We start from the raw sequence: 13,012 nt of genomic DNA, 5'->3' as shown, positions 1-13,012 counted from the left end.
CCCCTCCTGGAATCCTGCCGTGTGGTCCTGTGGGGAGCAGCCATGCTGTGTGGGCTCAGCTGCCTTGCCTATGTGTGCTTTGGACAGATGTGGGGGAGTCAGTGTGTGATTTTTTAGGGCCTTGTATGGCTTTCTCCTTTCTAGGTTTTCTTCTTTCACTTTCTGGCTGTGGTTGCCCAGAACCCTTTACTGGCTGCTCAAGAAAGTTGGGCCACAGATGTGCTGTCTGAGGTGTGGCTGCGTGGTTGTGGCTGTAACAGGAGGGGACCTGCCTGCAGGCACAGCACCTGAAAAGCAAGGTCCCCCAGTGCCTCCAAGTGCAGGCTTCCCTGCAGTTTGTCGTCTGCTGCTTCCAGTGTTTGTAGGAGTTTGTTTTATATTTGTCCAGAGCTCATAGTTGTTGTGGGAAGGTTACTCCTGGGGGTGGAACCCAGCCTAGCCTGCCTGCCCCATCCTTGTGAACGGGGCTTCTGTCCAGTGAGCACCCTTCATAAGCCACTTTGCTTACAGTGTCAGTGAACTCGCAACACTTAAAAAACGTTCTTACTGTTTATCAATCTCTTATTATCCAGTTCAGTGTATGGACTTCCATTTTTAATTAAATCTTTTAAATTTTTTAGCACTTTGCTGAAAAAAAAAAAAAACTAGTATTAGAATGCGTTAGAAATTGTGTTTCCTTCATGCATTGTGAACTCTTACTTCTTGAGAGCTGAGTGGTGTGTTTTAAACATTCGACATCTTAAGGGTATTTGTGACTTTTCAGACATGATGCTTCAGATCAATAAAGGTTAACGTTCGATGAGCTTCATGTAGCCTCCCTTTAGTCGGGCGAGTGTGTGAAAGGTCAGTGGACTCAGTAGATTGGAGCCTGTGTGGTCTGTCTCGTCTCTGTCCTTCCTAACTTCATCTGAGGGCATTGGTACCCCTCATTCGGGCGTCTCAGGCCTGAGCATTAAGCCAGGGTTGGGACATTTTCTTGAAGGATCTTAGAGCTCAGTTGCAATAAAACCCATCTGGGTGCTCGTCTCAGCAGGCCCTCATGCTTGGTGGTGTCTGCAGAGTCGGGGCAGGCATCAAACTTGTACAGCCTCAAGAAGGTGGCTCCTGTGAGCAGTTTCATGTTGCTGTTGTTTCCATAAGATACGGGGCCCACCTGGAGCAAGCTGAGATTCCTTCTCTCGAGTTGGCCTCCCAGGCTGTGGGAGCGCTTGCGGGGCTGAGGGAGCACCTGTCAGATGGCGCTCTGTCCTCACATGTCTCACCTTCCTTCTAAGTTGTCTGTCCTGCGGAGTGCAAGGTGCCCTCTGGAAATGACTCAGGGACTGAGCATCCAGCCTTGAGACGGAGTGTTTGTTGTTGCTGAGACTACATTACATACAGAATAACCTTTTGAGTGCTGTTTTGGCAAAAAGGCATTAGTAGATCATGTGTTTGAGAAATCAGTAATGCCCTGAAAGTGCCTTCTTCTTTCCTGAGCCTCCCATCCCAGTGCAGACGAGTGTCTTCCTGGGATCACCTGGTCAGGAGTTTAGCCCGAACTTGCTTGGGGCCGTGATGGCCTGCCCTCCGGCGGTGGTTAGCGCTTCATGTTTGTGGGCTGGCTGTCCTTGCTGTCCGGGGCCCCCCGGCCTTTTGGTTCCTTTTTCTGTGACAGGAGCCAGCAGGCTGGGCTGTAGGAGGAGAGAGGGCCCGTCCTGCTTCATCCCAGGCCTCCTCCCTCTGGACCGTGGCCTGCTCGTCCCTGCATCAGGCTGTCCTGCTGCCACTCGGGTCTCAGAGAGGCCCTGCACACCCCCACTCGGTGCCATGTTTGTCTGTTTCCCTGACCCTCTGGGGCTCTGGAAAGGCACCAGTGCCTGGGCCAGCCACCTTTCTGCTGAGGACACACACAGGGACACACGTGCACACACAAACTGCAGGGAAGAGGTCCTGCTGAGGGCACACAGGCACACACGTGCACACACCCACACTCTTGGGAAAGGGATTCTACTTAGGGTGCACACAAATGCACAAATGCACACACACACACACACCCATGAGCAAGGGTTCTGGTGAGGGCACATACATACAGGTACACATAAACTCATATATACCCAAGGGGAAGGGATTTTGTTAAGGGCACACAGGCACACACACACACACACACACACACACACACACAGGATGGGAAGGGGTTCTGCTGAGGGCACCTACACGCACACACCTCCACAGGCAAGGGGTCTAGTGAGGGCACACACAGCCTGCCTGGTTCCTAAGGTCCACCAGCTGATGTGTGCTGACCATCTGGGCCCTGAAGAGGCCAGAGCCCGTTGCTGGTGCTTGAAGTCCATGGCCATAACATTCAGCTGCTGGTTCTCGGGGCAGGAACCTCATGGGCTCCGTGTGACCACCACCTGCAGGAGATGGACAGAAGTCATCTTCGAGGACGTGTTTCTTTGTGTCATTGACCTAGGAGTGCCTGTGTCTGGCCCTGTGTGCAGTGCTGGTGGGGCTGGGGTCTCCACAGTGCTGTTTCCAGTCGGCTGTGCTCGCCAGTCGGACAGGGTAGTGCTGGAGGCTCCAGGACTGGATCCTGGAAGGCTTGTATGAGGGTGGCAGTGTGCCAGGAAGTGAGTGCTGTTCTTGGAGAGGAGCTCAGGGACCTTGGGAGGAGCCCCTGGGGGAGGCTGAGGGCACCCATGTGGTCCCCGGTGTCCTGTGGACATGATGTAGACTCTAGGGAGCACTTGACCACGTGTCCTTGTCTAGGCACAGAACTGATATTCTGAAATTGTCGTCTCTATTTCTTCTATGGGAGACAGTGAGGTAATATGTTAGGTAAAGGCTTTGTTTTCTCAACAACCTTATGCTTTCCATGTCAGCAGCTGTCAGCAGGCTTCTCCTCTCTTGGTGTGTATTTTGTCTTTGGTTTTACTGAGTGACACAGCATCACACGTGGCTCTGTGTGGCCTGGGAAGAGCTGGCTGGGGTCAGGGGCTGCCCTGCCACTGTCTCTGGGCCTCCCTGGTGGGGTGCTCACTCCGTATGTGCAGTCCTCAGAGTCACTTGTGCTAAGACAACAGAGATGGTAGTGAACAGGGCTTATTCAGGAGAAATCAAATGTAGGCCCTACAGAATGGATCTTCTTCGTGTTTGCCCTTCCTTATTCCAAAAGGGGATGCAGGCTGGGACCTGGCCTTGGCTCAAGGCTCTGCCTCGCCTCTCATGCTGTTGGGGTCGCGGAACTGAGTGACACACAGCGGTTTCCATGCTGAGCCCGCACTTGTCCCACAGAAGCAGGTCTGCCTCTGGCCCTGCACCCCAGTCTCTTGCCCCTGCAGACCCTCCGTCCTGGCTCCACCTGCCACGTCAGGGGCGGGGAGGACGCGTGTGTGCTCAGGGCGCCTCCTTCCTCCTGGTGCCCAGTCCTGTGGCTCTGCTGTTGCCCGCAGTGCCTGCAGTGTGGCTTTGTTCCTCTTTCCAGCACACAGGGCAGGGCCAGAGGTAGTGGACATGGCATTTGCCTCACCTTGCGTGGGCCTTCCCACTGTGGTCACTCCATTTACAAGATGTAGAGTCAGGAGCTCACAGCTGGGGCCATTGTTGGGTCTGTTTTCCAGGTTACCTGTCCTGCTGCCGTTTTCTGGATGACAATCAGATCGTTACCAGCTCTGGAGACACCACCTGGTGAGTCCTAGCGCGCTGAACCTGTCTCACACTGTTCTCCCCGCCGCGCAGCTGAGCCACAGGGAAGCCCTCAGCTAGGCCACTGTAACTGGACACGGCCCCGGGGCTTCAGACATGGTGCAGAGAGGTGGGCCAGTTCATGGTGATCTGTGTAGATGTGAAATTTCAGTTTTGAACAGCTAAGAACTGATTTTGAAACGAGAGCTCTGCGTGGAACACCCGCTTGTCTCTTCCTCACAGTTCACCTTCCTGGGCCACACTTAATAGCCTTGGGTGTGCTTCAGCCCCCTCAGGTGAGCGCTGCCTCCCTCTGGGCTCTGAGCACAGCTTCAAAGTAGCAGGTGTCACAGGCGTTTCCACCACCTTATTGATGGAAGACACTGAAACTCTGTGAAGTGTTCACTTGTGGCACCAACACACATCCTTTAAAATCATCGAGAAGTTGAGTCATTTCAGGCTCCCACTGTCCCTGTGGGTTTTTCTGGTTCTTTGAGGCAAGATGCGGGGGCTGAGAGCCAGCAGGCCACACGGGAGGGCAGGGGCCCTGGCCAGCCCTGCTCGGTAAGGTGTCCTTCGTGTGTGTGCTCACCGAAGATCTGCAGTCTGTCTTGACTGCCAGTTTGGGAAGAGCCTCTGATTAGAAGGTATTTGTGGAAGCTTCTTCACTTGGGAGGGATGTTTTTTGGACTTGGGGTGGAGGGGTTGTCTGTCTTCCTTCCTGCTTGTCCCTCAGGCCCTAGAGAGGGGTCCCCATGCTTGGATGTGGGGGCTGGGTTGAGCTGGTTTTCTGTGAGGCTGACAGGGAACAAGGAGCATCTGATGGCCTTGCTTCTGTCAGGGAAGCACAGAAACAGCGCATGCATCCTTGCCACACTGCTGTGTCTCACTTTTCTCTGGCCTAGAGTAGCCTCTCGAGCTGATAGCCACGGGCCCCAAGCTTGGCTCTGCCCCATGGAGTGCTCTCCCCATGGAGTGACCCAGCCTCTGGGCTCCGGTGGGCATGGAGCTGTCCAGCAGGGGCACCAACTGGAGGCCTTCTGCTGTCCCTTATGAGCCCCTGCAGGGCTCAGGTGTGCGGCCCAGCCCACAAGTGTACCCCCTGGACAGGGACTCGGCTCCCTCTTCTGCTGATGTGTGAGCTGGTGTGAGAATCAGAGAAGCCCCAGGCAGACTCACCCATGTTGTGTGTGTGCTTGGCTCCGTAACAACCCATTTGAGCAAAGTCACTACAGGAATGCGAATCTGTCTTACATGAAGCGTGGATGTTGGCTGCAGGCCTGGGGGTTGAGGGAGTTTGTTGCGTGTCTGGTCTTCCAAGCAAGGGGGTGACCCCTGTCGTTGCTCTGTTCCAGTGCCCTGTGGGACATCGAGACTGGCCAGCAGACGACCACATTCACTGGACACACCGGAGATGTCATGAGCCTTTCACTCGCTCCGGACACCAGACTGTTTGTCTCTGGTGCTTGTGACGCTTCAGCCAAACTCTGGGACGTGCGAGAAGGGATGTGCCGGCAAACCTTCACCGGCCATGAGTCCGATATCAATGCCATCTGTGTGAGTTGAGGTCACAGGTGTGGGTCAGGGCCCCTGGCTGGCCGTCAGCAGGTTGGAGTCCTCAGGAGCTGCAGCTGTGTCAGCCAGTTGGAAAATGTTTTCAGGGTTAGGTGTTCAGTCTTCTCTATGCAAATACAGTCGAATGGACAAAAACTCCCTGTGGGAGACTTGGCTGTGATGCACTCTGTCCCAGTGAGGCCCGCATATGTCCCACTCCCAGGGTGACCAACCAGTGACTGACCGTGAGGCTTCCTCCTGTCGGGGGTAAATAGTCCCGTAACTGACCCTGTCAGGCCAGCCTCTGTGGGGCTCTGAGGGCACAGCAGTGGAGGGAGCCTGCCCTCGTCCACGTTGCCCTGACAGGAGGGCCTGGCCATCTGAGGAGCTGGAGGTGGGGAGGGGGAGAAAGTGTCTGCTTGCTGAGCCGTCCTTCACGTGGTCAGGTGGCCTGACTCCAGCACCTGTGGGCACCCAGCCGTGGGCGACAGCCACACTCTTGCTGTTCCTTGGGATCATGATGGTGACGGGAACCCAACTCTTTGCCCAGGTCTGGTCCCTCCTGGTCCCTGCACAGCGTCTGCTGTTCTGGCCAGAGCCTGGTCCTAGCTGGTCTCCAACTCCTGTGCCCACAGTACCCTGCGTGGGGCAGTCTGTGTTTCCAGTGTTTCTTTCTGTCCATTTGCAAACTGTCTCGGCTTGCTTGCTCTTTACAGTTCTTCCCGAACGGCAACGCATTTGCCACTGGCTCAGACGACGCCACCTGCCGGCTGTTCGACCTCCGTGCAGACCAGGAGCTCATGACCTACTCCCATGACAACATCATCTGCGGGATCACCTCCGTCTCCTTCTCCAAGAGCGGGCGCCTCCTTCTCGCAGGGTACGACGACTTCAACTGCAACGTCTGGGATGCCCTCAAGGCCGACAGGGCAGGTAGGCAGCTGCCGGGCCTCGCTGGGTCTGCAGAGGGATGGGGCACACGTCAGCTGCGACATGTGGGCTGGCAGAGGGACAGGAGCCAGACCCCGGCACCAGAAGCTCTTGGTGGTGCCATGTGGCTCACGCAGGCAGGGCCAGGCCAGCCGCGTCCTCGTAACACCCTCCCATTGTAGAGCTGGAGCACAGGTTCAGCAGGGACCCCTGGAAGCACAGGTTGGAGCGCAAAGTGAAGTATGTGGTTGTCAAGTGTACTGAAGGAGGTTGTGCAGATGAGAACTTGCTGTCTCAGTGCTGGAGAGGGAGCATGGCTGTTGGCCTGTGGCCTCCTCTGGGGGCCCCTCTTCTTCTCCTGCTCCCCTGAGTGCCCCCAGGTCTGAAGCCTCTGTCCTGAGATCATGGGGTGCTCTGAGATACAGCCTCAGATTCCTCTGGAAAGATGTGGCTGATGATTGTCCAAGCACTGACCACTGAGTGTCACAGGGTGCCCTGTCTGGGGGGAGGGGGTCGCTGTGCCTGTCCTGAAGGCCCACCCTCTGTGCTGTGCTCTTTGTGTTGGGATCCTTTCCTCACCACCAAGGCCTGGCAGGGACTGGATGTGGGGGTTTCTGGGTCCACTTCAGCAAGTGGCTGGACCCCGGGCTGACCACACTGTCCTCTGCCCCCAGGGGTCTTGGCCGGGCATGACAACCGCGTGAGCTGCCTGGGAGTAACTGATGACGGGATGGCCGTGGCGACGGGGTCCTGGGACAGCTTCCTCAAAATCTGGAACTAACCCTGACAGGTAAGAGGCAGTCCACACCCTTCCCTGCTTGCAGCTCCACGTTCCTCACAACATGGGGGGAGCTGTGGGTTGGGGCTCCTGGAGTCATTTGGATGTGGCTGCTCTGGGCTTGCAGGCAGGTGAGGTCTGTGGTTAGCCTGAGTACTTGCTGTGCCCCCATCCTGAGCGGGTGCAGCTGCCATGCCACTCTTCATGGTCTCTCAATTCTGTTTAAAACAGCAGGTGGACGCCACAGTGACTGGAAGACCATTCCAGCCTTGGAGCGTTGCAGATAGCATTTCCCATCTACCCCTACTAACGCGGACGCCCTGCACCCCTCAGAACTTCAAAAGGGCAAGACCTTCCCCTCACTTATTGCTGAAACCAAGAGCACAATTCCCACTGAGAGAAGAATCTCTGTGCTGTAACTAAAACGAATCGTGCATTCCTTCCGGGACCATTGTCTTTGTTTTCTTTTTTTGTTTGTTTTGAATGAATTTAAAAGGAAATACTATAATAAAAATGTTAACAAGAAGGTAAACTTGAGTGTAATTGTAAGACAGACACACCTTTTTACTAGTTTATTTGAAATCTTGATCAATAATCCTGTTTGGTGATGTTCATGCAAAACAAGTTGAGGACTTCATCTTGTAATTGACTCTGAATTCTAGATTGTGTTTGTAACAGGATTTTGCAGACATGATTCATATTTCTTTCTTAAAATATATTTCTTTCTGCTCGTAGTTAAACAGAGAAGGAGGGTCTGGTATGGCCTTTCTGAGATTGTTAATGATGTAAATTTAGTCCCTGGTTTTTTTACTTCCGTCTCGTGTCACATGACCGTCGTGCGCATGGTGTAGAAGGATGATGCTGAGAAGTCAAGGAACTGAGCACGCGGACGAACAGTGGCCACATCAGGCGCCTTTCCCCCGACCCACCCTCTCCCCTCAGTTTGGTTTTTAGTCCCACCCGGTCTCCTTGTGAAGTTGGAGGGAGGCTGACACAACAGCGCGACACTACCCTGTGCCCCACCCGGCCATCACGAGCCTCCGTCCTCAAGAGCGGTGCCGTCCTGTGCGTGGAGAGTCAGTCAGTTATTTGTGTATGAAACAATGTACAAATCAATGTTTTGAAAATAATGATCTCAAACTTTCTAAGTTAAATTTTAAAAAACCTGATCGTTTGCCATATGGGGTGGGTTTGCTCTTAGAACCGCATGCTGTAGAAATGCTCACAGTGCATATAGGACTCAGTCCTTAGATGTTCTTTTTCTTTTAAGAAATAACCTCTTTGAAGTTGTGACGTCGCGCTCTGTCCACTTCGCGTCGCCCCTCTGTGCACACGCATCGCATTGGAGGCCGTGCAGTTAGCGGCTCTACACGCTCGCCTGGCGAGATGTCACTGTTTTCTTTCTTTAAAAAACAAGTCCTGTTCCAAAATCGTTGTTGGATGGGGTGGGGGGTGTACAGGGAACGGAGTCCCTGGCCTCCCTTATGGATTCCTCACGGCCCGCCTCTCCCGGGAACCAGCCTTTGTGCTGAGGCAGACCACTTTTCTAACACGCAGATGTCCCTGGTTCCGTGCGCGTCCAGTGTTGGGCAGCGGTGCTGGGACAACGCGGGCCTCCTCCCCGCACCAGCGCCCCCGTAGCGGCAGCAGTGGCTTCTCCACCTGTGTTTGCACCATCCTGTGCGCCCTGTGCCCTGGACCCGCAGAGAGTGGGATGAGCCCCCGCCCCCGTCGGCACCTCTGTAGAGCTCTCTGCACCCTGTCCCTCACCTTTTGTATTTAATTTTAAAGTCAATGTACTGCAAGGAAGCTGGATGCAAGATAGATCCTATATTCAACTGTACTGTTATTTAAGATGTAATAAAGCAGTTTGACATGAGGGATCTTGGCGTGACTGCTCATTTGTGGGGCTGTTTCGGTGTCTGGAGGCAGCTGCCTCCCCTGCTGCCCTCTCTTCTGTCCATGTCCCTTGTCCCCATCACAGTTCAGTCGCTTAGTGGTGTCCAACTCTTTGCGACCCCATGAACCGCAGCACACCAGGCCTCCCTGTCCATCACCAACTCCCAGAGTTTACCATGAAAGGTGTGGCTGGTCCTCAGATGGGCCTGCAGAGTAGTGGCGTCCTGCCAGCCCTGGCCCTTCATCCCTGGGCAGCAATCTGTCCTTTGCTCTTATGAGCCTGAGCCACGCCCTCCCCTTCCCTCCCCAAGATACGAAGGACCTTACTCCATAGACAATACTTCTCTTCAGATCAGACCGTCTTCATCTTTGAATGAAAAGAACTGCATCTTACAAGAAAGAATGAGCATCAGCCCCCCTCACATGAGAAACAGTGCACTTCAGTGAGGAGAGCCCCTCACTCCACCCCCACCCCCGCCACAGGATCGAGTCCTGCTTCTACTGCAGGACACAGTTTTCCTTCAGCCCTCGGTGTTCCATAAGGTTATGAAGGCTGCCTCAGTATTCCCCTGGGTCAGGTTCATGACTAAGCGAAGACTGCTCTCAGTGGGAAGCATTCCCGCCTGAATCTCCCATTTCTGAGGATCAGGAAGACACAGGCACCAGGTCCACACTGCCTCCCCCCTCAGCTTTGCCCCTGGGGAGCGGTGGCTGGGACTGGCACCTTCTCAGGGGTTGCTTCTGCAAGGACCATGGGTGCAGTTTCTGGGTGACTGACAGCCTGAACAGTGGGTTCACCTGGTTTCAACCTCCGCCCCCACTTCTCTGTGGAATAAATCTGTTACTTGAATGTTTTAACTGCCAACTGCCTCACAGAATGCCAGAGAGCATCTAAGGTGCTCCCTGGGCTGGCAGCCTGAGGTGGGGGAGGGAGGGTCTCCTGGGGTCAGGAAGCCTTTATCCTGGCACAGGGCACACCTGCTGCTGGCCACCTGAAGAGGGAGCAGGTGGGCACAGGAGCCTCTGCGAGGGCCAGCTCACCCAGGAATCCTCTGAGCTCGGGCCAGGGATGCTGAGACTGAGTCCTCTACGGCCTTGAGGCCACTGGCCCGCCTTCTCAGGAAAGTGGCCACTGAAAATGGGTGTTGGGGACGCTGAGGGCAGGCAGCCAGCCAGAGGTGTTAAGTGACACCACTGGCACTGTGCTGCCCGGCATGAACCTCAGACTTGATGCCGGAAGCCCAAGACCCTTGGCACAAGCACGCGGCTCCCAGGGCCTGGATGCACCTGGGACATGACATCCCCCTGTCCCACCTCCCCTCCAGGGCACCTGCTCTTCTCCTTTCTTCCTCCAGCCTCATCCCACAGCCTCCATCCCTAGCGTCCAAAGTAGCCGCTGGCTCTGGTGGGCATTCCTCTATCAGGTGTGATGTCCATACTCTGCCCTGGACCCTTGGTTCCTGGACACAAAGTCCTTGCAGGGAGCCTGGGATCACCTGGGCCCCTACCTCGGTTCTCACGTGCACACGTGGTGTCCACCCCACCCAGCACCAGCACCCAGACAACTCCTGACCCTCCACAGGGAGCACATAGGGAGGTCCTCAGAGCCCCTGTGCCCACCCCCAGGGCCCCTCCTGACGTGTGAGAGCAGGAAAAGGCTGCCCTGCCCCACCGCTCTTGGTCCAACTCCCCCACATCTCCACCATTCCCCACTCCTAGAATCCAGCCAAATGGAAGGGGCAGAAAATCCTCTTTCACATCCTTCCAGTGTGACCTGGGGCCAGTTACTTGGCCTCTCTGTGCCTGGGATTCCCTGCGAGAAAACTGCAACAACAAATGGCACCTGTTCAGTGAGGCCTTGTGAGAACTTGGTGAGTCCCACGTGTATGAGGTGCTGGAGCGGGGGCTGCACTATCAGAGAACCCCCCACCCCCACCGCAGGCCCATGCTGTCTGCTCCCTCGGCCCAGGTTCCCTCTGCTGGTGCTCTTCTGGGCTCTTGGCAGGGCATGCCCATGCAAATACATGCACGTCCCTGCGCCTGAATGTTTGGTTTCCTGCAGTATTGTGTTCCAAGTGGGCAGTTCCAGACACTGGTCCCAGGGGAGGACTGGGAAGGGTGGGACAGGAGGGGTCAGCAACCAGGGCCTGTTGGCTGGAGGCCAGCACTGGGGGACACCCCCTGTCCACAGGGAGACTCCATGTCTCTCAGCCACTTCCCCTTTCAGGTGTTGGGCAGCCTCCCACCACCCTGTCCCCTGCAGCCAGGCACAGCTGAGGCCTACATCCCCAAGAGCTTGGAGCAGGACCCCAAACAGAAGTGCCGTCTCCAGACCCTGCACCCAAATCCAAAGGTGCTTCCTGCCTGAGTGAGTTCAGCCCTGGGTAGGCAGCCCTGTCTGCTCCCTCTACAGCCCCACTTCCTCCATTTCTATCCCCCACTCTTGCTGTCCCCCATCTTTCCACCCTCAGAAGAGGAGGGGTCCAGGTTTGGGGTATCTAAAGCTTAAATGGTAGGGGAGCCATGTTTACAAAAAAGAACACAAACATTAAGAGTCCAGCAGTGTGGCACTGCAAAAGGTCATGCCCATGGCCTTTCCTGAACCCTCAGACCCTCTGAGGCACACCAGCGTCCCTGCCCAGCCCACGTGGGCCTGACTGGCGTCCACCCCCATCCCTACACCTGCCTGGATTCCTACTGCTGACCCTTCCCTCTGCCCCCTGGCCCAGCTCATTCCAGCTCAGCTCTGCTCTCAGCCCAAGCAAGATCTCCTCCAGGAACCTTCCAGAGGCCTAAAGCACCCCTCCCTGCACTGTCCTTCTGGACCGCAGGGTGTAAGCCGGAGGCTCTGAGGCCCCGGGGAAGGCTCAGGGCCTGCTGGGAGAAATTGCACAACAGGTTCAGCTGAGGAAAGCCACAGCCCCATCTTCTCATCTCTGAAATGCGGAAGCGCTCCTGCCCGAGGTCTGCCTGAGGTCCTGGGTGGAAGGACTTCCATGGTCACAAACACACACCACACAAGTTCCCTTTAGGAAGGGTGCCTGCTGGGTGACCTTGGCTTGTTACCTGGCCAGAGCTGCCTTCTCTGCACACTCTGCCTGCTCTAGAATGTTCTTGGGGGGCCTAGCCAAGCATTCATATTATTGTGCTAATAATATCCAAAAAATGCAACTCAAAAGGCTTTTCTTTTCTGTGGGTGTGGCTGGGGGGGGGGGGGTCACTCTGAGGAAGTGGTTGGGTTTTCAAAATAACCAGATATGGGGAAGTAAGGAGCTTGAGAAATCCCCCCAAATTCCCGCCATTCTTGCCCCGCTTGTCATTCACCCTTGATGATGCCATGGTCCCGTGGTCATGTAAGAGGTGTCCTTTGCTGTGCCCAGGTGTGTTCGAGGTCTCTAAATACAGGGCCAGGAGTTCCCAGCCAGAGAAGATGTCAGCAGCAGGTATGCAGATGCATAAATTTAGAGGCCAGGCTGCTGCAAAGGACCTCGTTGTCTGCACAAGGCCTGGGCCAGATGCTCTGTCCAGGAGGCCTAGGGGGAGAGGAAAAAGGTGGCTCACCCAGGCTCATTTACAGAGGCCCTGCATCATCGCATCCAGGAGCTCGGCACACCACTGGGACACTTGACTAACTGCCCTGGTGGTGGGTAACCTGTCAATTCACCAAGACTTGGGTAACCCACCATGCCTAGACTTGGAGGTGCAGGAGAGCAGTTCCCTCTTGGCCCCTTCCTCCCTCCTCTCTAGGTCCTCCAGTGAGGAAGCAGTGTTGGCAGGTCACCCTTGAGGGGCCCCGCTTGAGACCTTGCCTAGAGTCCCTCAGGTCCAGGGGGTGTGCAAGGACCCACCGGGCTGCAAGGGGCGCAGTTCTATTCCAAAGTACTTTCCTTCTAAGCAGTGGTTAAGGAGTCCGGGGCAGGTAGCGTCACCACTCGCTGGGCCGCAGTCAGCCCACCGGGAGGGATGCGGGAGGGACGCAGGGCCCGGGATGGCGAACGTGCTTAGGACACAGCGAGGTGAGTGGGCACCTAGCGTAGCCCTGAGGCCCCCGCTCCTCCCCAGACGGCAACCCCAAGCCCGCGCGCACTCGGTGCACAGTGCCCCCAACCTAGGCCTCGGTCCCGCCCCCTGTCCGGGTCCAGCGTCAGAGCCGCCTCCCCATGTGCGAGGGGCGGGACGAGAGTGCGG

The 13,012-nt window shown here is 55.9% G+C and overlaps 1 protein-coding gene and 1 long non-coding RNA gene across 3 annotated transcripts in view; one reads left to right on the top strand and one right to left on the bottom strand.

Moving 5' to 3' along the window:
• Positions 1–8,804, top strand: part of GNB1 (G protein subunit beta 1) — a 78,716-nt gene extending 69,912 nt beyond the window's left edge. For both annotated transcript variants that reach the window (XM_025285760.3, XM_025285759.3), the window contains 5 exons: positions 3,600–3,666; positions 5,019–5,220; positions 5,934–6,150; positions 6,822–6,937; positions 7,157–8,804. In XM_025285760.3, the coding sequence (XP_025141545.1) occupies positions 3,600–3,666; positions 5,019–5,220; positions 5,934–6,150; positions 6,822–6,928 (593 nt within the window). In that variant the 3' untranslated portion in view covers positions 6,929–6,937; positions 7,157–8,804. The remainder of the gene's footprint in view (positions 1–3,599; positions 3,667–5,018; positions 5,221–5,933; positions 6,151–6,821; positions 6,938–7,156) is intronic.
• Positions 8,805–11,802: 2,998 nt separating this feature from the next.
• LOC123333864 lies at positions 11,803–13,009 on the bottom strand. The gene is made up of 2 exons (XR_006551497.2): positions 12,673–13,009; positions 11,803–12,357 (listed from the first exon to the last, which is right to left on the bottom strand). It is a non-coding gene; the product is annotated as an uncharacterized LOC123333864 (long non-coding RNA).
• Positions 13,010–13,012: the final 3 nt, after the last annotated feature.

The sequence above is a fragment of the Bubalus bubalis genome, chromosome 5 (genome assembly GCF_019923935.1).
Source record: "Bubalus bubalis isolate 160015118507 breed Murrah chromosome 5, NDDB_SH_1, whole genome shotgun sequence".
In the NCBI taxonomy this organism is placed as follows: Eukaryota; Metazoa; Chordata; class Mammalia; order Artiodactyla; family Bovidae; genus Bubalus; species Bubalus bubalis.
Note: the sequence above shows the minus strand (reverse complement) of the source record. Positions and strands in the feature narration are given on the sequence as shown.